Here is a 24,911-nt window from a genome sequence, read left to right on the forward strand (position 1 = left end):
AAAGTAGGATGAAGTAGCGGACAACAGCTAGTGTTTCTTTCTATATAAGTACAAAATTTCAAAGTAATAAACCATTATCTGTAGCACTGCCCTTACAGTTTGTAGGTAGGTACGTAAACGTACAGTGGCCTACCATCTGATGTTTAAGGTATATTAGCCTGATGATGAGATCATGGAAATAAGGCAATCGTTTTGATATATCTAAGTATAAGAAATTGTACGTTTCATACAATCAAAAAGAAATTGCGGCAATCCACGTGACTATGTTACACTGTGTGTTGCTAATTAGTTAAATATTTCAAATAGCAGAGATGAGTTCGCTAATTAATAATGAGAGATACGTAGGATCAAAAATATGATAGCGATTTCGTGTCATTAGAGTGATTGGTGTGGTGAGTGATGTGGTGCCTGCGGAGCATGCATGCTCGGCAGTCGCCGGGTAGTGCTGTGTCCGTAATGATTGGGTCGCGACGTTGCTCATACATTTGTTTTGCTTAGCAGAGGCCTATGCGGCGGCGCTGGCGGCGGGCTGTGCTGATGGATGACTCGCGACAATGCTCCTCCGGGGACGTGTGTGGGCGGTGTCTTGACAGCCAAAATCTGCACTTTCCTTCGACTTTCTCTCCGAGGTGCGAAAGGTGTTCATTCGGGGGCTCGCAATGCTTATTCGGTAGCTGGCGCCGCATAAGTGTGCGCGTTCTAATCGTTCATAACACGAGCCCGCTCGCGCGCGGTGCATCGCGACTGATATTCAAAGTACCTGCATACGACTTCCGATTTTTTCCGTATAAAGTAGTGTGTCGTGTAAGAAAGGCTGATTCGTCTTGTAGCCGGTGCAGTGAGATGTGAGAGAACAGCCATGACCGCGAGAGCTGAGATAGTGGCCGTAGCGCTGTTTTTCGTGCTACGAGGCGGCGCGCCTGCGAGTTTTCCCGTAAGTTTGCAGCAGCCGCCGCCGCTTGGCGTGGGCGGGCGGGGTGCACTATATTGCATGCTATACCTTATAATATTTAAGCGTAATTTTATTTTAGTTTACGTATATACCATCTTGTACGTGTGCATAAATTATAAATTAAAAAAAACGCTACTTAGAAATAATTGTTTCGATAAAATAAGTATCATACAACTTAATTAAAAGAAATGTTGGATGTTTCTTTTTTATTCAAAAATAATAGCAAATGTTTACTGCATTTACAGTTCCTTCTATTCAGAAGGTATATTTCGAGATTCTTGCAAGTAATCGACTCTTTGCGGGCTATTAGAAATAATATTTTTTGCTTATTTATTGAAATTTATAAGCTTCCCTATTAAATTAAGATTTTTTTTATAAAAGAATTGAGTGCGTTTGACTTCAATCTGCCTGGTGGTAAGCAAGATGAAGCCTAAGGTGGTGCACGCAGTTTTAAATAGTGCCTATTCAATTTTATTATTTAATTTAACAATGAATAATAATAATAAATTAGATAATAATCTAATAGAGTAAATAAATAATAATAACACATCCATTTGCTAAAAATGGAATTAATATTCACAACACAAACACAAATATCGTTCTACTTCCTCCTGGTGTTAGTCCTGGTTACTTCCTCACTACCTCTCTCTCTCTCTACGAACCGATCTCTACATTTTATCTTGGTACATGTGGTTATATATGTTAGTGTGTTCTTTTTAATTGTTTTATATTCCAAAATTCGAATAAATGTAATGGAGTACATATATGTACTCAGTAAATTTTTCAATACCTGAAATCCATAATATTATTAGCATAAGGTAAATAAAAAAAAAATTACTTATTATAAAAGTAAACGAACGAAATTTATATGTGTGGAACATGTATGAGGTCGATGTTAATTACGTGACTGACTCATTATGGTTAACTTCTACACATACGTATGATGTTAACAAAATACTTCAGCGGTTACGAATACCGCAAGTTCGCAATCATTGACAAAGTACTCGACCCACATGATTTGTTTAATATGGTCGAGGACAGACAAGTCACAGCTTTAACGAATAGTTCATAACGTAGGTGCACTTGAGTTTTTATTTGATTTAAAATATGAACTGATGAACATACGGTCGGTACGGAATAGTGACGCTTTGTAACAAAGCTCTAGGCAATAGTAAGTTTTTTGTTAAACTAAGTAAATAGATAAATTAATAAACAAAGGGTAAAATTTAATAAGCAAAATATTTTGACAAATAAAACTAATCTACCGTATTAGATTTTCGTTTGCTGAGAGTGCATTAAAGTACTTATGCATACTTCACGTTTATCTTGTACCTACTTAAATGTTATTTAGAAAAGTCAAAATTAACAGAGGATAAGACTTCAACTTGCACGTATTAATCAAAGCAGTGCGTAGTAGTTTTTTATATTCTTATGTTTATTATACCTTAAATATTAATTTTCGGCGATCGAATAGGGATCTATTTTTAGCCCCACAATCACAACACAACACTCTCCTCTGACACGAGTCAAAACTAATTCAAAAGAAACAAAATATGTAAAAAGTGTCAATATCAGAGTAGTAGTAGTACAGTAGAGTACATGACAACTCTCAACAAAGTAACAAAAGCTTCATTCAGAAAAACAAAACTAGGACAAGTCCGTGTAAAGTCGACTGTGGGCTTACCTCTATTATGACATAAACAATACAAAACTATTATGTCACGAAATATTCGTGAGATTTCGATAAATAATAATTTTACTAGATGAACAAAGTAATAAAACTTTCACTATATTCTTGTCCGTATGCCTAATAATAATATTATTTATTTTGTCAATTATCGCTATTACATAATAAATAAGTTGGGAGCTTTACCGCACCAGATCACGTAGCGGGTTACACAAGAGCAAGCCTCACGTACCGTTTTTCAATCGACGCGGATGATTCACATGGCGCTACATACAATGCAGCCGCGGGGTGCCGCGATCGAGACGTGATCGCAGGCTCTGCGTAATGGACCCGATGCCAATAACTTTCATCGTAAATACATACAGACGTAACACTCAAATTGTGTAAAAAATAATGAGGTGCTCGACAATTGTCCGGTACATTTCGGGTATAATTCACTGGAACTAGCATTGTCTCGCAGAAGAAATGGAAAAACAAATAGTTTTACTTTCCCCTTTACTTCGCTCACATCCGCTAATGTCGAACCTACACTTAGCTGACTCACGTGTGGTGTTGATTTCGGTTTCACTCGTCTCCATCGGCCGCACTGACTTGCCAAAAGTCGTGCATTAGTACCTATACGTGTATACAATGAGCCCAACAAACTACTTACATTTTCATTCAATGCCGCCTTTTCGGAGAACATCATCAATCATTTCATTTTGTGCAAATAACAGCTAAGTCATAAAGCAAGCCTAATTCGTTGTACAAAATAGTATCGTCGCTAGTGATACTTAGGTGTTCGTAAATTCTTACACCAAAATTCAGAAACAAATATTATCTATGTGAGAAGGTACATTCTCACGTCACTCCTGTCATCAAAATTAGATGAAGAAATAAGTGTTTTTAATCTAAGGGGTCGGTCAAGTATACCTACAGAAAACTTTTCAGTTGTAATGAGAAAACTAACTAGGTACCTATATACTCTGTACGAGTTCTATGGTTATTAGTCAATCAATAAAATGTATCACCGATTACAAAGGTATGTTTTCATAAAAACGATTCAGTATTTTTATATCACTTGCCTACCTGCTTGTTACGTGTTGTTGTTTTGCGGGAAAACTATAAGTAACAAAGTTTCCATGAGATGTTATTTCTAACGAAAGTTATGATTTCATAAATAGGTACGTAAAATATAAGACATCGTTTGTATAGAATTTATGAATATATAATGAATTTTCCGAAGAAACTGATGCGGGAAAGTTCGTTGTATTACATAACCGTTTGTTGTTTAATTTTATATGCCGTTTGGTAGTAAAACAAACCACGGCAAAGGTCGTAAGCAGATTAGAAACTTATACCTACACTATTATAGGCAGCGTTAATTGACCTTACAACTGGGGTAAAGATTCATCACTAACCATTAATTGACATAACAAACAAATAGTCGTGAGAATTTTAAAACAATGGGGGGAAAGTGGTGTCATGCGTCTCCACCTCGCTTGTCACCCAGATGTCCTCGTGGGGCCCAGTTCTGGTAGAATTTATCTTCAGACCGAATTCAATTTGACGCGTTCCTGATACCCACATTGATAGCATTGTCAAATAGACATGTCAAATATTAAAGATGCTGAGTAAGTCTGAATAACCATGCATTCAAACATAGCTAAACATGCGTCATCTAATGATTTAATTTTTGATTTAGGTACGAGTATGTCGGTTGTGGGTGTAGAGAAAAGATCATTGCATCGCTGTTGATCGCAAAAATAGTTTACGCTTAGCTAGGACAGAAAAAAATAATAAATATATACGGGACAAATTGGAAAGATTGAGCTAGCTCCAGAGTAAGTGCATGTATTTTGTGTTTTGGTAATAATAACTCGACGATATAAAAGTAAGTAAATAAACATCCAAGACATAGGATTATTTTAAAAACATCGTTTTTTATAATGACCTGACTGGGTATCAAACCCATAATCTGAAATTCAGATGTAGAAACATTACCACTGCGCTAAACAGGCTGTTGATGTTTCTACACCTCTTGTCTTTTTAAAGAGGGTAAATTTAAACGTCTGACAATAATAGTACTTAATTATCAACATGAAATCACGGCTCTTTCTTTAAATCAAACGGGTAGGCAGAATCGAGATCTTGCCACTTGCCACGATCTCTGCATACTTCTTTCGCTTCTTCCACTTTCATAGCTCTCTTCAAGCAACCACGTCAGTTAAGGGTACCTACTAGTATTCGTTAAGCAACAAATGGACTTCATAAAAAGATTACATGAATTGCAGGGTTGGTGGACTAGCGACGAGCAAGGCCGGGAGCACCAGGCGCGTGGCGCAGACGTGCAGGTGGTATACCTGCCGGCGCTGCTGCCGCGGGAGGCGCAGTTCGCCGCCGACGGCCCTCACGGTGACATACCGCTGCCGTACAACTTCGATGCGTTCGGACGGTGAGTCACTTGACTAATTTCTTTAAACTTAATCTATTAAATACTTCATAATATACATCATCGATAAACTCGGAAAGTGTATCGATGATGAAGACGAATAATTGAACTAGCGATTAGTGGTTGCTCCGAACTTTTATTTCCATGGAGTTATTTAGTAAGTATTTAATTAATGTTTTCTGGTTCTAATTAAACTGCTAACGCTATGGGGATACCAACAGACAAAAAGCCGTGAGGATATCTAAATGAACAGATTGGTGTTCCGTTATTTACCGTAAGGCTTCGGATTAGACAGATAATTATGAAATGAAACAGCTTCTGATCTATCTTTGAATAAAGGAAATTCAGCGTTTACATATCTGCATTCCAGGAGTTTCGAATTACAACTTGTACCAAATCGAAGACTGGTGGCACCGCAGTTTGGTGTTTGGTCAGAGCGAGGACAAGAGGAGCCTCTGTCTGCCGTCGACGTCTCCTGCCACTTCTTGCATGCCGGTCCTGATGCCGTCGCCGCATTTTCCGCCTGCAAGGATCATTCTCTGGTAAGCCATAGTCATTACATTACTGTCATTACAAATGACATTTATTAAATCTCTCTGTTCAATCATTATTTTTTATATAGCATAATAAATAATGATTGAACAGAAAGATTCAGCCAATCATGAGCACTAACATTAAATTCTGAATAGGCATTATTTTAGCTTTAGTGTACTCACAAATTTTATGGCACATCAAACTTTTTAATCGTCATACATACATAACTCATTCAAGTTATTTCTATAAGCATAAATAAGTAACAAAAATATTTTTATTGCTCAAATAGCTTTAGCCTTTAGCCCTTAAATTTTTTCCTTGAACTGTAATTGTTATTTTTTTAAATTCGCAGTAACAGTTTTTAAATTTGTTTTAATCGTGGCGAGACGGAGCGAAATTTATTTCAATTGATCAATTAAAACACACTCAACTTAGAAATTGTGTGGAGAATAAATTTAGTGACCTGAATTGTGCTGCGTAATGAGACAGATTCGATGATTGATCACCTCCGTGACATGCAACGATATTCTCACTTTTTCTAATCTTTACTTAACTATACTTAGGTACCTACATATGAGTACTGTTGTGCTGACAAGATAGTACCTATATTATTTAGTTTTTAATGAATGAAATAAAGTATGTATTAGTTATTACGATATTTTTTATTGTTTTATGTTAAATTATGGAAATATCCATATCCTACATGTAATGTTAAATAATAATGGCTGTTTAAAAAATGGATGGTTTATTAATTAAAACAAAATTAGAGAGGGAATGGGCCTTTCTAAGACTTAAATCAAAAACAGCAGTTATATTCTAATATTTTGTATTCCAGCACGGACTTATCGTAGTAGAAAATTCCACATACGAGGTTCGTCCTTTGCCAAATGGGTCTGGTCGTGCAGAGAACGGTGACCGCACCGCGCATATCATAAGACGCGCGCCGCCGCCGCCCGCGCCGCTCGACGACGCGCGACCGCTGCGACCGCGCGTACGACGCCCGCGCAGGCACTACCTCCGACCGAAGGCCAGGCAAAAACCCGGCCCGCCTAATTACACAATAGAAATCGCTCTTTTTTTGGACGAAGCTGCTTATAAAACCTTCCACCCCTTCATGAATTACAATGAGGCAGATCTTAGGGATATGCTGTTGGCGTATATCAATGGGGTAAGTCAATCTGTGCAACCACATTTCATTGACCGAGCGAGCGATGCGAGTGAAGTCTATCAACAACTTGAGATATCTTTCGAACCGTTGATCTGATTTTGATGAAGTTAAAAGGTATATGCAGGATATGTCAATATAAATTTTAAAGTTCCTGGGGCATAAAAAAATTAATTAACAGTCATTTTTATAAAAAAAAGTATTCGCGAGGTCTAAGTTCGAGGCGAACGGCTAGTTATTAAATAAAATTAAGAGCGTTGAAGAATTGCAGAGGCTAAAATCTTAAAAACACTTCCATATTCAGTTGATGAACACATTTTCAGGTGCAAGCCTTATACCAGCACTCATCACTTGGCACTCACATCCAACTGTCTCTAGTACGGTTGACGTTCCTCCGCAGTCAACCCAAGACGTTGCCAGCTCACGCTGAGCGAGGCAGGCTGCTGGATGCCTTTTGTGCCTATCAACGCTCTCTCAACGTGGAGGACGATGACGATCCGGAGCATTGGGATATGGCACTTCTACTTTCTGGGTAAAAAGAAAACATGCAAATGAATAATGAACATTCATGATTAAATGTACCAAATCATCATAATTTGACTGTTTTTTTGGTTGCACAATCGCTGGGGAGGCAATAAAACAGAGAGATACTCTTAAAAATATATAACTATTCAAAATTACAACTAGACTGAAAGAGATCCCTTCACGGGATACTTCCGCCAATGCAAGTGATATAGTTCCTTTTCTACTATGAACTACTCGTATTTTATAATTGTGTAAATTTCTGTGCAATAAAGATATTACAAACAACGATCCATATCCAAGCATAGGATCAAATTTTGTAACCTGTAACCTTAATTGTTAAGTTATTGTTTCCAGACTAGACTTCTACTCCGAGGATGGCGGTCGGCGCAACGGCGTGACGATGGGCCTCGCGCCGGTGGGCGGCGTGTGCCTCGCGCCCCACGCCTGCGTCGTGGCTGAGTTCGGAGCCAACGACATGCTGGGCCGGCCCTACCCGTCTGCCGGCTTCACTTCGGTCTACATTCTCGCACACGAGATTGGGCACAAGTCAGTCAATAATGATCTTCTGTTTACTCCTATAAAAACTCTCTATCTCGCCAACGATGATTATTTTTTATAAAAAAAGTATCAGGATGCCTCCACCGCTAAAGGTCCTGCTAAAACTATTTAGCTTTTTATACCTCAACTATATACAAAGCTGAGCAGACAGTGTTCATCGTTTCTCTAAAGAATTTAAATCAGATCCAACTTCTTGTGACTGGGCTAAATGGCTTCACTAATCCTTACTTTGATTACTTTTTCAAGCAAGCTTTCGGGATTTTTTTAAACAATAATAAAATATGTCAAATCTCTAGAGTTTATATTTGGTTGAGTTGAAATTATCGTCTACCATTGTTACAAACATTTTAAAAATTATGGATAAAATATGAAAGGTAACTAAATCTTTTATCTACGCAATACTAGTATACCCATTTGTAATGATGCAGGCTAGGTATTTGCTATAGATTGATTTAGGGCAAAATGCGAAAGGCCGAAGCTAAGTGCCTTTAGCTAACTGAAACCATACTTTTACAAGCGTGACTTACATATTCGGCAACTTAATTTACTCCACAGCTTAGGCATGCACCACGACGGCACAGGCAACTCCTGCGCACGTGACGGCTACATCATGTCTCCTTCCCGCGGCACCAGCGGCGAGGCCACATGGTCTCCATGCAGCGCGCAAGTGGTTGCGGATCTACAGTATGTTATCACAAATTACAGTTATGCATGAAATCCTTGTAGGAAATGAAAGCACAGCCCAACCGCTGGATAGATTTGACATTTGTGATGGAGGTTCCTTACGTGATCGGCGTTGACAATCCTGGACATTCCAAACTACTACATTCCGTACTCGCATTGATTTCGAGCCTACTAACCGTGTGTTCAATATTACGACGCACTCGCGATCCAGACTGAGCCGAAATGCTAGAATAACTCGTAGACAAATTTATCTAAAAATTTAGTAATAATAGAGACAGTCTAGTCGTAAGTAGTAAGCCGTGCGGTTCCCGGCACCAATACAAAAAAGAATAGGACCACTCCATCTCTTTCCCATGGATGTCGTAAAAGGTGACTAAGGGATAGGCTTACAAACTTGGGATTCTTTTTTAGGCGATGGGCTAGCAACCTGTCTCTATTTGAATCTCAATTCTATCATTAAGCCAAATAGCTGAACGTGGCCATTCAGTCTTTTCAAGACTGTTGGCTCTGTTTACCCCGCAAGGGATATAGACGTGGCCAATTGTATGTATGTATGTAGTAGTAGTAAGTACAGCTTTGCTGTAAAAGCTTCATCAAAGTTGGATTATAATAATTGTTACTGACGTCCTTTTTTGTCGGTGCATGAATTTTATTCGTCGGGTCAAGTTGTCAAGTCGGCGCAAGTATTTGCATATCACGAATCTCAGGCATTGTCGTCTACCACTTAAGGCATAAATACCGAATGTTATCTAAGTACTTATGTATGTTGATTCTATTTTTGTAGATGGGCGACTTGCTTGCAAGATGGCGGGGACGAGTTGGACTCTCCTGATGAGCTGCGACATGAGAAGTTCAGCGGTGCTCCCGGCGCCGTCTGGGGAGCCAAGCGGCAGTGTGAGGTAACGTGCTTGTGAAGTACGGAGTATTTCTGCTGGCAGAGTCTCGACTGTCAATTGACCGTTACGAGTAGTTATAGGATTACGGGTGTACTGTCAGAGAAAGCAACAGCGAGAACAGTGTATCCTTCCCATGATTCGGGTCCTATAACCGGCGGTTGTTAGAGCGATAAACTCTCATGATTGTGTTGAAAGAGTAAGTAAAAAAATATATCCTTACATACTTTTTGCTTCGTTTATTTGTACAAAATCTGTAATTAGTTTTTGCGACGGACTATTGTAAAATGTGACACAGGATATTTTTTAGTCCCTACCACATACCACGGTATACCTTCCTCATCTCGGTGTGTTTTCATTTGAATCCTCGGCCGTTTTGCTTCCGTTTTTCATCATGACCGACCTGTACGAGGATTGAACCCCGCGGAACTTTGTGATTCAGAGGCAAAATTTTATCATACGTCTTTAATAAATTATCCAACCACCCATGGTTCTAACAATCTTCCGGTTATACGAGCTGAATCAGGGAGGGGTGGGCTACTCTCGCTTTCGTTAATAGCAATAATCTCAACACCTAGTAAAGAACTTAACAATATGGTGTTTAATGCAGGTGTTCCTCCGGGACCCGGACGCAGTGGCGGTGCCCTCCCTGGGCGCGCATTCGCACTGCGAGCAGCTGGCGTGCCGCTCGCCGCACCGCGCCGGTTTCTACCATGCCGGGCCTGCGCTGCCCGGCACGCCATGCGGACCAAACTTGGTAAATACTTCCAAGTTCCAAGCGTTTACGTACCACTTGGATGGTATTGAGTTAGGCTGTATATAGAAAGAAAAGAAACTGGTTGATCATTTGAAACAAAAATTAACTTTACTCGCAAACACACTATAAACATACATGCATAGCATACATAAATCACGCCTCTTTCCCGGAGGGGTAGGATGAGACCACTTCTTTCCACTTGCCACATACCTTTATTTACAATTTTCTCACGTTGCGTACTACATGATTTATGGAGTTTATGTACGAGTATGAAAACCTAGGTTTAAAATAAGCGGACTACATTGAACAAACGCGGACTATCAATGGACAGTTAGCGTTTTGCTTGATCGTTTATTTGTAGTCCAATCTACCGGGCGTTAATGTTTCTTCTACTTGCAGTATAATCAGGATTTTAACACACAATTTCGATACTAGAATTATTCATGCTTAGGTGTAAAACGAACGTAATTGATAATTGTAGGTAACTGATAATGCATGATTTCCTGAGGTTGACGTTGGAAATATGTTTCCAGTGGTGTCAAGGCGGAGAATGCGTGCCATCTCACGATCCGCCATCTTCTCCAAAACCCGCGAGCATCAACATCACCACCAGCGGAGGAAGCCCTGGAGTCCTCGGAGTCGGAGGGTGGGGCGGCTGGAAAGAGGCCACTTGCCAGTCAGGCTGCACTCTTCATTCCCGAGGCTTTAGAGAGAGACGGAGAACGTGCCAAGCAGCCGCCGGCTGTGAAGGAGCAGCGTATGACGTTACACTTTGTGATGATACCAAAGTACGTATATAACTTGTAAGAATACCGATACATACATAAATCACGTCCTTTTCCAAGACTGGAAGGCCACGTTATCTGTAAGACTTAACGATAGAATTGAGGATTTGAATTAGCTTGATAAATTTTCGGAGACGGTTGTTCATAAATTCAGCAAGGTTGAATATGTCCTCCACATTACTTGCCTAAGAGAGCGTTACTTTTATATGTCGCCGAAAAAGACAACACAGACAATCATTAGACATAAAAGCTTATACCCTTAGTTTTAAGTTAGACCAAGCCTAGCACGTCTGAGAAAACCACTTTCAAATTGGAGCAATAGTTTTCGCGTGATATGAAAACAAACATACAGGCAAGAAGTTCAAACACCAAATTATTGGCTGCTATTGGTCTTTTTTAGATACCAAGTTATATGTATGAATATGCATTATTGCAGATATGCGGCAAGAAGACTCGTGTGTCGGCCGGGGAGCTGGCGTCCCGCAAGTGCGGCGCGTTTGCTGCGAAGGTGCCCACGCTGGACCCTCGCGGAGGAGGACTGCAGGCTCCTCACGACCCTAGTCAGTAATCCAAGTGTAAAAACAGCCCTTGAAGAAATAGACTCACCTCACGAATATAATTCTCCAAAGTTTATTACTGATAGTGTGACGCGGTCGGGTATACACTGCGAATCATACCTACATACAATAATCACGTCTATGTCCCTTGCGGGGTAGACAGAGCCAACAGTCTCGTTAAGACCGAAAGACTACGTCCAGCTGTTTGGCTTAATGATAGAATTGAGATTCAAATAATGACAGGTTGCCAGCCCATCGCCTAAAAAAAAGAATCCCAAGTTTGTAAGCCTGTCCCTTAGTCGGCTCTTACGACATCGATGGGAAAGAGATGGAGTTCTTCTTTTTTTGTATTGGTGCCGGGAACCACATGGCACTAAGTATATTAAGTATTATTTTTCCTTTTAAAATATACATACATATATATTATCACGTCTATATCCTTTGCGGAGTTACAGAGCCAACAGTTTTGAAAATACTAAATTGTCACGTTCAGCTGTATAGCCTAATGATGGAATTGAGTTTCAAATAGTGAAAGGTTTCTTGCATCTTCATCGCCTCAAAGAAAAATCCCCTGTTTATTAGCATTTCCCTAAATTGACTTTTCAATCTACACGGAAAGAGAGCAACTGTGGCACACAAGTTTTTTTCCCTGCCTTACAAACATGGATACTATTTCCTGAGTGATCTTTAACGACATCCACGGGAAAGAGATGGAGTGGTCCTTTTCTAAAGTGCCGGGAGAATACGGCACATTATTAAAATAAACCAAAAAAAAAACAATAATCGAATTGAGAATTTCCTTTTTTAAAGTAGATTAAAGGTAAATAAGTAAATGAATGATACCGAATTGAAAAAATATACGTAGCCAAAGCGTAAGCATCACCAAGCTACAGCTGCTACACTGTCGTAGCGCGTAGCTCTAATCGTAGAGGCCGCTACGAATATCAGGGTAGTTCGTAGCAGAGTCCTTTTTATTCTGTGTTAGATTTTTACTCGTGCATACCAATGTAATTCATTAAATTCAGATGTAATTGTGATCGGAAAGATACATGATAGGTAGAGAGAGAGAGAGCAGAGACTAACATGTCATGATCCTTATATACTTTTTGCTTCATCCTCATTTATCAATCTTTTAACGTAAGCCCATTGGTTAACAGTACTTTTGATCTGACCTTTCATAAGAACGTCCCCGATTTCATTATGTTTTGTTCTATACCTTGCCAATGGTCCTATTAACGTTCGCCTTGTACATTCCACTTAGTTAATGTGATTTCATTCACCCTTTTCAACATGATCAAACCATCTAAACATTCTCATTTATAGAAATAAATAATAATTTTTTGTTTCCTGAATGTGCAGGTTTCCTCACAATGTTTTCCCTCAACGTAAAAGCATCGAGTCGAGAATAGTCCTTGGTACATGGCCGAGGTGGGATTCGAACCTGTGCCTTTCTGCGCATCATGCATTTTAACGGGCACCTTACCGATTCGAACACCGACGCTCTTTTTAAATTCTAAAATATATACAAGTATGTGTTTTATTCATAGCTCGCATGTGGATGGGCTGCGCGGTGTTTTGCCGGCGCGCGTCGGGCGGAGGGTTCTACGCGCCGCGCGTCGAGCTCAACGACGCTGGCCTGGAGCCCTACTTCCCCGACGGCACCTGGTGCCACCACGACGGCAGCCAGGACTACTACTGTCTGCAACACCACTGCTTGCCTGAGGTGAGACACCGAGCAAGCAGCTCAATGCCGGCCTGGAGCCCTACTTCCCCGACGGCACCTGGTGCCACCACGACGGCAGCCAGGACTACTACTGTCTGCAACACCACTGCTTGCCTGAGGTGAGACACCGAGCAAGCAGCTCAATGCCGGCCTGGAGCCCTACTTCTCCGACGGCACCTGGTGCCACCACGACGGCAGCCAGGACTACTACTGTCTGCAACACCACTGCTTGCCTGAGGTGAGACACCGAGCAAGCAGCTCAATGCCGGTCTGGAGCCCTACTTCCCCGACGGCACCTGGTGCCACCACGACGGCAGCCAGGACTACTACTGTCTGCAACACCACTGCTTGCCTGAGATGAGACAGCGAGCAAGCAGCTCAATGCCGGTCTGGAGCCCTACTTCCCCGACGGCACCTGGTGCCACCACGACGGCAGCCAGGACTACTACTGTCTGCAACACCACTGCTTGACTGAGGTGAGACACCGAGCAAGCAGCTCAATGCCGGCCTGGAGCCCTACTTCCCCGACGGCACCTGGTGCCACCACGACGGCAGCCAGGACTACTACTGTCTGCAACACCACTGCTTGCCTGAGGTGAGACACCGAGCAAGCAGCTCAATGCCGGCCTGGAGCCCTACTTCCCCGACGGCACCTGGTGCCACCACGACGGCAGCCAGGACTACTACTGTCTGCAACACCACTGCTTGCCTGAGGTGAGACACCGAGCAAGCAGCTCAATGCCGGTCTGGAGCCCTACTTCCCCGACGGCACCTGGTGCCACCACGACGGCAGCCAGGACTACTACTGTCTGCAACACCACTGCTTGCCTGAGATGAGACAGCGAGCAAGCAGCTCAATGCCGGTCTGGAGCCCTACTTCCCCGACGGCACCTGGTGCCACCACGACGGCAGCCAGGACTACTACTGTCTGCAACACCACTGCTTGCCTGAGATGAGACAGCGAGCAAGCAGCTCAATGCCGGTCTGGAGCCCTACTTCCCCGACGGCACCTGGTGCCACCACGACGGCAGCCAGGACTACTACTGTCTGCAACACCACTGCTTGCCTGAGGTGAGACACCGAGCAAGCAGCTCAATGCCGGCCTGGAGCCCTACTTCCCCGACGGCACCTGGTGCCACCACGACGGCAGCCAGGACTACTACTGTCTGCAACACCACTGCTTGCCTGAGGTGAGACACCGAACAAGCAGCTCAATGCCGGCCTGGAGCCCTACTTCCCCGACGGCACCTGGTGCCACCACGACGGCAGCCAGGACTACTACTGTCTGCAACACCACTGCTTGCCTGAGGTGAGACACCGAGCAAGCAGCTCAATTAAATTATCACCTGAGAAAATAATAGGGATAAAAATATGCAGCCTGGAGTCATACTACCTCGTACGAGTATTTACTTGGCTTCACTTTGATCGTAGTAAGTATAAGCCTTAATCTTTTCTATTCGCTGGTATAGGTCGCGCGGTGGTTTAAGAACGCTCGGCAAAAGTAGAAGGGGCATGCGCAGTGATCAATTTTTAGGTCTATTTGGTGCGACGAGGAGAGAGGGGGGGCGGGTGTGCGCCGACGGCGACACGTATTGGTGGATTAGTCACTCTTTACTTCCCGCGTTGAGTTCGCGCGTCCCGTGTCTCTTGGGTACTGTTGCGCACAAATTGTTTTATCGTATTTGTACGCGACAACTTAAAATAATATATCAATTCTCAAACAGTACAAGTCGCCCCTACCCTATGTCCGTCCACGGTTGAATATAACTATGTCAAATTTCATCAAAATTGGTTCAGCCAGGTCAGGTTAAGTGTGAAAACTGAACATGCATACACACATACACATTTTCGCATTTATAATATAAGTAGGGATTATAAGTATTTATAAGGCACAAAATCCATACTAACATTATAAGTATATTATAAGATATGGATATACATAGTTAAATAACCGAGTTAAAACATAGGCTACTTTTTTTGGAAAATCACGCGGGCGAAGTTGCGGGACAACAGCTAGTATTAAATAAATAAAAAAAAACATTTCCCTTAGCATTTTTGAGCGCGAATGTACACATGCGCCGTTTGCCCCCACTATTTTTTCCGAGCGTTCTTTAACCCTTCGTAAGCTTTAGGCCGTATCCGGGCATGTACTAGGAATGCTTTGTTCCGGATCCGTCCAAATGCACTCGTCGTAGTTTTTACACAAATATAATATCTAATAACAAGAAATAAGGTGTTTTATTATTTGAAATGTATTTCTAACGAATGAAGCCGTCATAGACAACTGTCAAATATGAATTTCATCCGTTCATTTAGCTAACCAAGTCATTTCAAATTGTGACTTCGTTGTGTTGCAAAGTGACTGAAGAACGTGTGAGAAAACTCGTCTTTTTTGGCTGTAATTACAAACAGGTATGTAAATGTTTTTATTTCGTTATTATATAGTTACTTTCGAAGCAATTACGTGTAAAAGTTTATAGATTTAGTAAAAAAAGAAGGATTTTAGCTTTTTCAAAAGTAGATGGAGTGTGTTACATATTTCTTTCGTGTTAGTTTATGCATTATATCCAATACCTCTGTAATGGATATAATTGGTTTTAGATAGTAAATTTATTATACTATTGAAATACACTAACTTTTTTACAATAAATACATGGATTTTGTAAATATCTTATATTTTTCAAGACTGAGAATCCGTTACACGCACACATACGCACTATGTCCGCCATCTTACTTGTGTCGTACACTGTCTGTGTATTGTATCGCGACGCTAATATACAGCATGCTTTCAAAAGCCTCTGTGATTTATTCATTGATTGAAACTAAATCTACGAAATTTATTTTATTGGTTTTAGTCAAAATGTCGTTTGGTTTTGATGACATGATGTCATGATAGTTGGGAGATGGTATACAGGATCTACGCTCCGGTAACTCGTATCGCGCTGTGTTTTAGCTCGTTAGTTTTGTCTCCGTGAGCACTTTCTGATGAAGTGACATCGAGGGTCTGATGATGCAGTCGGAAGGTGGTATACAGGATCTACGCTCCGGTAACTCGTATCGCGCTGTGTTTTAGCTCGTCAGTTTTGTCTCAGTGAGCACTTTCTGATGAAGTGACATCGAGGGTCTGATGATGCAGTCGGAAGGTGGTATACAGGATCTATGCTCCGGTAACTCGTATCGCGCTGTGTTTTAGCTCGTTAGTTTTGTCTCCGTGAGCACTTTCTGATGAAGTGACATCGAGGGTCTGATGATGCAGTCGGAAGGTGGTATACAGGATCTACGCTCCGGTAACTCGTATCGCGCTGTGTTTTAGCTCGTCAGTTTTGTCTCAGTGAGCACTTTCTGATGAAGTGACATCGAGGGTCATGAAGTGACATTCAGCGAAATTGGCAATATGGCATGAATATATTGAAAGTTAATTGAATAAAAATGAACAGGAATCTCTATTCCTGTTCATCGTTGGGATACACTAATTATTCCTTTTTATAAAAATATTGTGGTTGGCATCTCTAACAATACCCGCTTTTGTTATGTTTGTGTGTATGCTTGCATGTGGTTTAGGGTTTGGTTTTTTTAATAGGATGAAGACATACTGGATCCTGAGCTGGCTGAAGAATTAGCCATCGACTCTGGAAGTGATGAGGATGCCGAGGAAGAATTGACTCTCGATCAGTTACAGCAGATGTTGGAATCAGATGACGATTTTATTGAAGATGAAGTTAGTGAGGAGCCATTGACTTGGTCATCTGATTTTAACGAATTTAGAGGGGTCAGGGAGGACTTCAACGAAGAAGCTGGTCCTAAAATTGAGGGAACAAGTCCTTTAGGCTTGTTTACTCAAATTTGGGACCAGCCTCTGATGGATTCTATTGTCCACGAAACGAATCATTACGCTTGGGAAACAATAACCGGTTTCTTTGAAACCGGAGACTCCATGCCAAGTAAATCTCGCATGAACGACTGGGTGGAAACTTCGGTTTCCGAACTATATAGGCTTATAGGTGTGATGATATTTATGTCAATATGTGTAAGAAGTAGGTTAGAGGAATATTGGATGACGGGTGTGATGGGTATGCCGGAGTTTCGAAAACTGATGTCAAGGGATCATTACGTAATGCTCTTAAAATTTTTGCACTTTACTGATAACAACAACATACATGTACAGGGGCGTGATAAGAAAATAGCTAAAATAAAACCTATTATAGATTATTTAAATAAAAAATTCCAGTCCATTTACGTGCCTCACAGAGAAGTATCGATAGACGAATCGTTGCTGCTTTGGAAGGGTCATTTAAGCTGGAAACAATGCATTCGTTCCAAAGCAGCTCGATTCGGTATCAAAAGTTATGAACTCTGTGAGGCCGTAACTGGATACGTAGTAAATTTAATTTTGTATGCCGGCAAAGGCACGACAACTGCAGAAACGGTTTACGGGTTTACTACATCCACTGCCAAAATAGTCCTTGAGCTTTTCAAGAACTATTTAGGCAAGGGATATACCCTGTTCATGGACAATTTTTATAATTCTGTTCCTCTGACCCAATTTCTAAAAAAACATAAAACTGACGTAGTCGGTACTCTGAACCGTCGCCGAAAAGACACGCCCGTAGAAATCCAAAATTTGCAGGATAAAAGGATGGCTAGGGGTAGTGTGGTAAGTAGACACTGTGGTGATGTATCCGTCATAGCATGGAAAGATGTGAAGCTTGTCACCACTGTATCTACTTACCACAAAACAGATATGGCTCCAGGGCACAGGGCTGGCCAACCCTGCTCCAAACCAGTCGTGGTCCATGAATATAATAAATACATGGGAGGCGTCGATCTCAAAGATCAAAAGCTAAGCATGTATTTATTAGAAAGAAAGAGGGGAATCAAATGGTATATTAAAGTTTTTAGACGTCTTTTAAATATATCTATTTTAAATGCATATATTATATATTGTGCTAACATTGGCCAGCATAAAAAAATGACTCACCGCCAATTTCGTTTCAAGCTTGCTGAAGAGCTCTGCTTAGAATTCGGACAAAACGTCTCCTCACGTTCGCGCCAGGTCCCCATCCCCACCTGTAGCAGGCTGAACAGGGATTTTAATCATTTCCCTGTTCATAATGAGGTGACCGAGGAGCGAACCAAAAAACAAGATAAATTTAAGAGGGGACGTTGTGTTAGATGCAGGCAAAAATGTAACATCGCGTGCAGTCATTGCACGGTGTATATTTGTGTTGGCCAATGTTGGCTTGAGTATCATACTTTAGAAAATCTATAGTTTGTAAATTACTTCTGTAGTTACATATATATAAAATATATAATTAAATATTATCTATTTATTTATATTAGTTATATATTTATATAAAATGTGTGATGTAGTAGTCAACACACCAGACTGCTACTTCCAGGTCTCGGGTTCGATCCCCAGTCAGGTCAAGTTGGTAAATTATCTTTTTCATATTGACTTCTGATCTTGGGTGTTTATCTATTTATGTATACATTATTTTATTTTTAAATATTAATATTAGGATTATTGTTTAAAAATACTTTTTTCTCTTTGATCCCTTCTTTCTTAGGACTGCACTGGTTTGGTCTACGGGTTATAAGATACATAGAATGAATATACAAATAAAATAAAAAAAAAAAAAATTCAAAGCCCTTCAGGCGAGTAGGCGACCAATACTGTTGAAAAGAGTTTCTTTCGGCGTTTCTTCTCTTGCAGTGGTCGGTTACGAAGCGCTAGTAGTCTTTAGCTTTGAAAGAATTAATAATTTTAAATTTGAGTTTTGAATACATATCTATTTAATTTATCTAAATCGATAATTTTTACATGTAATTTGACGTAAAAAAGTGCCTACAAAGGCCTATTTTCTGAATAAACGTTTGAGTTTGGTTACAGTCGGCTTGAGCTCGATCGAACGCATGCGTGTTTTGAGTCCAAACATGCTTTGTTTAAAATTTAAGTTGACGTCATTTAGAGACACTGCTGCAGTGCAGTTTGGTGCCTATTCTTCTGTTATCCTATTCTTCACTTGCGCTTCTGAATTTGTGTAAACTTTTTTGCATATGAATATTCTGCAGACTGTTTAAATAACACCCTTTTAAAACGTTGTTGTTATCAGTAAAGTGAAATGATGGGAATCTAAAATTTCGATTCCTACGCAAAATTTTTTTGTTTAATTTGAATTCATAATTCATTAAAAATAAGTATTTTTTTTTACAAAACAACCGACTTCAACACTATTCCCTATCTCAAAAATTACTGAACCGATTTTGATGAAAGTATTTTTTTTCAATAAGTCTTTATATATTACATAGTTCTTATCATTATAGATTTATTGAAAAAAAAAACTTATCAAAAACAGTTCAGTAATTATTTTTACAAAATTGTAATTTTATTTTTATTTTTTCATTGGTAAAAATAATTCCTAGTATGTACTATGAATCATTGGTAAAAATAATTACTAGTATGTACTATGAATTGAATAGGTTTAGAGTAGTGGAAACCAATAAACATTGTACATTTTTGTATTCCAATAAAAGAAACATTTTAATCAACATTTTATTTTTATTTTTACAAGACACTCTTTTCCAAATTACTAACGTGCACAACTAAAAACAAACATCCTGTAGATATGCCCAGATCCGACCTAAAGCAGTTAGACAAACATTGACAGTGGACGGATACGGCCATCAGCAGTTAGGCGTTAACCACATGCCGCCATTTTGTCCAGATACGGCCATCAGCAGACAAGCAAGGCAAACAAGTCACGCACACAGACATACATTTTTCTAGTTTTTGGCTATGGTTTTTCGCTCATTTTCTCTAGGCAAGCTATATATGTCTGATATAAAAACGAAACTACAATTTTTCGTGTTTGCCACACTGCCCTTACAGTTGAGCAAAGACAAATGTAAGTGAATGAACGAGCCAATTGAAAAAATGATAGTTTTCTAGGTAAGTTTTCAGTTTTTAGTAGAAATATACTATTTTAAGACATTTAGATACATTTTACTTGTTGTTTTGTGAAGCCAAATACATTATTTACGATTACAATGCCTCAAATAAATCTACATTTCAATATTTTCATGGTAATAGAAGTATAAAGTTTGCGTTGTAGAAGTTGCAAAATGGCGAAATCGTGATTCTTACTGGATTATTTGTGAAGACGATTTTAGAGAATTTTACTTGGGACATAATAACTTTTTGGCACCATTAAATTCCTCAATTATTGGACTTTGTGGAATAGTAAACAAAAACAGAATATATGAAAGATGTAAATTGCAAAATCAGTAAAATATTTACAATGGATAATTTTTCGGTAAGTTTTGAATTCAGTGACCTAAATATAATAAACGCAAGTGTTTTTTCGCATCAAAATTTATTGCATATGATTCTTCATTTATATATCTTTAAAAAAAAATAAATTTTTGGGTAGGTCCCAAATAATTATATACAGATATACAACAAAATCTAAGACACTGCGCGCCCGTCCGCCGCGGCGCTTGAACGCCGCAGACGAGGTGCGCAGTTTGCGTATAGCCGCCGCAGCTGAAGGGTTAACCACCGCGCGACCTATATTCTAAGTTAATCACTGTTTATCATCACAAATTGCACATTATGTGTAAGTAGTTAGTAATATCTCTAATCTCTTTGACTGCAATTTTCCTTATTACGTCGCATGTTAGAATATGGTGGGTCATTAGATAAAGAGGCTTTAAAATGTAGTTTTCCTCAAAAACTTGCTGAGTCTACATCGGAACAAAACAAGCGTATCTTTGTATTCAATAAATAAACGAGTGTTTCTTTAAGGGCTTAAGTAGTTTACCTGGAAAATATCCTTAGGTATTGCAGATAATAATGTACTTACTTACATTTATTATACCAAAACCAAAAAATAATATTTCTACGACTCTTTAAAACTCCTGTGACACCGGCGGTCCCGGGTTCAAATCTTTTATCTTTTTCTGATTGGCCTGGGTCTTGAATGTTTATCTATATAAATATTTATTATAAAATAATAGTATCGTTGAGTTAGTATGTCGTAACACAAGTCTCGAACTTACTTCGAGGCTAACTCAATCTGTGTAATTTGTACCGTTTATATTTATTTATTTATATATAAATGCTATAGTGAGATCTCTCTCCCCGTAGTATGGCACGCACGACGCCGTTTTTATTGCGCGAAAAACCACACAGGCAAAACAATATTATTGTCTTCATTCTCAGATTACCTCAAGTCTATTCACTCAATATTTTACTAATCAAGCATCAGTTGTGTGATCCAGGCAAGTTCGTTTTATTCAATCGTGTAGAGGATGTTTCTATACTACATAATATATTTTTCTTAATAAAAATATATTTTGGAGTCTTAGGTAAGGAGCTATTGTTTCAATATTATTATTAGTTGAACATAAAGCAACGGATCCCTAAAAAGGAGAAACATTACGTCTGCTATTATATTAGCAAATAGAAATGAGTAATATAATAATTATGTCTAATCCTATTGTTTTATCAAGAATTGCGTCACGTGCTACGTCTGCCTGATCCATCAAAATAGCCTCATAAATGAGGGTACCGCGGCGACTCCGGGCCACCTATCTATCAGATAGCCGTCAATAGAACTCACACACGTGCGTCACACAATAAGATAGAATATATTTGCTAATTTGCCGTAAATCAGTCGGTAATCTGTCACGATATGAAGCGTTCTTAAATGGGCCATGATAAATTGTTTTTTTTATGAAAATCTGACGCGTGAAGTCACTGTTTGCTAAAGATAATGTGATTAGTAAACACATACACGCTTATTTTCCAACTCCTTGTTTGGGAACCTAACCAACTTTTCCTAGCTTAGATTTATTGGTAGTCTTAAATTAATAAAAAGAAGCCTGAAACAACACAATGAGCTAACATCATTTAGAAATAATTTTAATTCAGTGGATTACATAGGTGCGTGTTATGATAAGTAAAAAAAGGAAACTAGGTTTATTAAAAAGATATAAAAAAATTTATAAAACCAAGGATTTCGAATAGGTACAATAATTAAATATTGTTAATCGAATTACTTATAAAATTTTATGATACTTATTGTGGTATAAACATACATATACCATTGAGTAGTATTGTTGGGAATTCGTGTCTATAAACAAGGAATAGGTATAAGACAATATAACATGTACTATAATAATGCCCTTATTAATAATACATGCTATGTTGTCGTCTACATTTTCGTTGAATTTATCATTTATATTATTTAATGATAAATCCTAGTCTACGTTCAATAAATATGATCTTGTTGCGGCTAAGCCTATAACGAAGCGGAAGAACACGCAAGGACAGGGCAGTATCGAGTTAATGCGGTTATTGTCAAGGCTTTCATCTGACAATACATACTTAATATGCTGATGTTACAACCTAGGTACAATATGAAACTGTTTTCTTTCCTTTTATACCTACTTTATGTATTAAAAAGTGAAGAAAACCGGCGAGACCTGACCCGCATGTTATCAAAATGTAAACATTGTTGATAAATGTTGATTTGATATGCTGATTTAATGTATTTGAACTTCTTTGTTACTTTATACAAACGGATAGTGTTTAATGCCTTGTCACATTTATTTAATTTCCAATTCAGTTTAGCGTTAAAGGGGTGAAAGCAGTATGTCAATAAATGTGTGTAGACGATGTAATTTGACGGTGGGACACCACCGGCGTATTATATAACAGTAAATTATATAGTTAAACAATAGCGCGCTTATCTATACAAATAATATTTTGTTGTTTTAATGACACTACTATAAAAAGTTAACTTAATTGTGGTTAAATATATAGGTAGATATAAATATATTTTAATTTGTCATTAAAAAATATTACATCTATTTAGATGAAATAGAAAAGAAGTACATAATATAGAAACACATTTCAGGAAATTCCCAGAAAAAAAGGAGCGTCACCGCGGTAAAAGTGGTAGTCTAGTATTTTATAAATGTTACTCGTACAAAGAGCGAGGTTGGATTTTTCATATACTAGTACAAATTAGCATTCTTTTCTTTACATTAGGGTAAACTTATGTACATCTTTGTCACTATCATTGCAATATTTTTCCGGCAACATTAAACATTGCATTATTTAACGTGACTGGGATTACCAAAATTGTATACTTAGGTAATAACAATATCCTGATTATTTCTTGAAATGTTTGCCTGAAAGCTAAACAATGTTGCTGTTATTATGATAAATATAACTGCCAGAGAGCTATGAGTTATAATATTTTTTTAAATGTAGCATACAAGTGTATTTTTTTGCAAAAGTTGTGAAACAAAGACTGCCATTAAAATTCATTTACTCGGTCATTATTATAAGACTAATGAGTAAAATTTGTTTTGTAGAACTTCAAGATGACTGCGCAATGGCATATCTGGGAGCTGCCGAGTGACGACATTGACGGGTCATTCAACGCGCGATCTCGGCCCGCTGATGATGAAGCCGCAGCCATGCGAGCCTACTTGTCCCTGGACGAGGACGGAGTACCCATAATCCGTGCCGCCCTCCCTCCTTTCTTCTCAGAAGAACCAGAGACCAACTGGGAAGTAACGGACTATATAGAAATATCCAATAATGATACCGCCTCTTCTGTATAACCTAAGTTACAACGCCAAAAGCATTGTAAAAATACGGAATATCTTGCCAAAATGTTATTTGTTGAATTTCACAAAATACCTCCATTATTAATGTGTGCTTGAAGAACATTTTATTTAAATTATTTTATAAGTATAGGTAAGCCTAGATCGATAAAGTTCGAAAAATAGCATTTATTAGATTTTAAGAGATTCTTCTTTCAGTATTACGTATTTGAATGGTCTACTAGGTTTTTTAAACTACTTACTAAGTTAATGTACCTAAATAAAAAAGATACTTATTTGATTGATATTAAGTAGATACTTATTTAGTACCAAGGAGAAGCTGAGTTTCTTAGGTCTTAGGTAGTTTTGTAGACTGAATATTACTTTACATTTCTTTTAACTCGAATGCTAGTCTTTATTTAGTTTATTTGTGTGAGTTGGTTTACACATTTAAATTTTATAAAATTAATAAAACTTGTATAGGTTCGGGAAGTTTGAGGCGTTTTAGTTTTAAGTACATTAATTAAAAATATATGTATAAATCTTTATAAATAGCATTTTTTTTAAGCTTTCCGTATACTTTTTTCCAGAGAGCTCTGCATATTCTAAAGCAAACAAATAAATAATCTTTATTTGTGTACTTAATGAAAATATCACTCAGAATTAATCAATATGTAGGTAACCAATAACCTATTAAAACTAAGTAATTTTTTCTTAAATTGTTTTCAAAATACATTTCATTCTTCTCCAAATAGGAAATATCAGCCAAAATGGTTTCTTACTTATAATTTACCTGCATAAAAACACATATTACGTCTTATAGTTCCTTAATGGTTACACGATTAGCAGTGGCTAAGTAATGGCATTCAGAGCTACTAGCCTTATATATTAAATCCAGAAAAATCACAAGCTTATAAGCTCCCTTGATTGTCTTCATAACTTTTACATCTTCGGGAGAAGAGAAGAAGCAGGCACACACTGTGTTCTCTTCGCTGCCAGACCAGCATTGAATCTTTAGAGTTATATGGGCAAATGATATAAAT

General features: G+C 38.8%; 1 protein-coding gene across 1 annotated transcript; it reads left to right on the plus strand.

Moving 5' to 3' along the window:
- Positions 1-859: 859 nt before the first annotated feature.
- On the plus strand, positions 860-24,361 carry LOC106138150 (A disintegrin and metalloproteinase with thrombospondin motifs adt-2). The gene is made up of 13 exons (XM_013339204.2): positions 860-934; positions 4,913-5,073; positions 5,441-5,612; positions 6,440-6,772; positions 7,093-7,301; positions 7,649-7,840; positions 8,408-8,536; positions 9,321-9,435; positions 10,040-10,186; positions 10,720-10,974; positions 11,408-11,531; positions 13,076-13,251; positions 23,635-24,361. The coding sequence occupies exons 1-13, from the start codon at positions 860-862 to the stop codon at positions 23,884-23,886; spliced, it is 2,340 nt and encodes a 779-aa protein (XP_013194658.2). The 3' UTR covers positions 23,887-24,361.
- The last annotated feature ends 550 nt before the right edge of the window (positions 24,362-24,911 follow it).

The sequence above is a fragment of the Amyelois transitella genome, chromosome 3 (genome assembly GCF_032362555.1).
Source record: "Amyelois transitella isolate CPQ chromosome 3, ilAmyTran1.1, whole genome shotgun sequence".
Classification (NCBI taxonomy): domain Eukaryota; kingdom Metazoa; phylum Arthropoda; class Insecta; order Lepidoptera; family Pyralidae; genus Amyelois; species Amyelois transitella.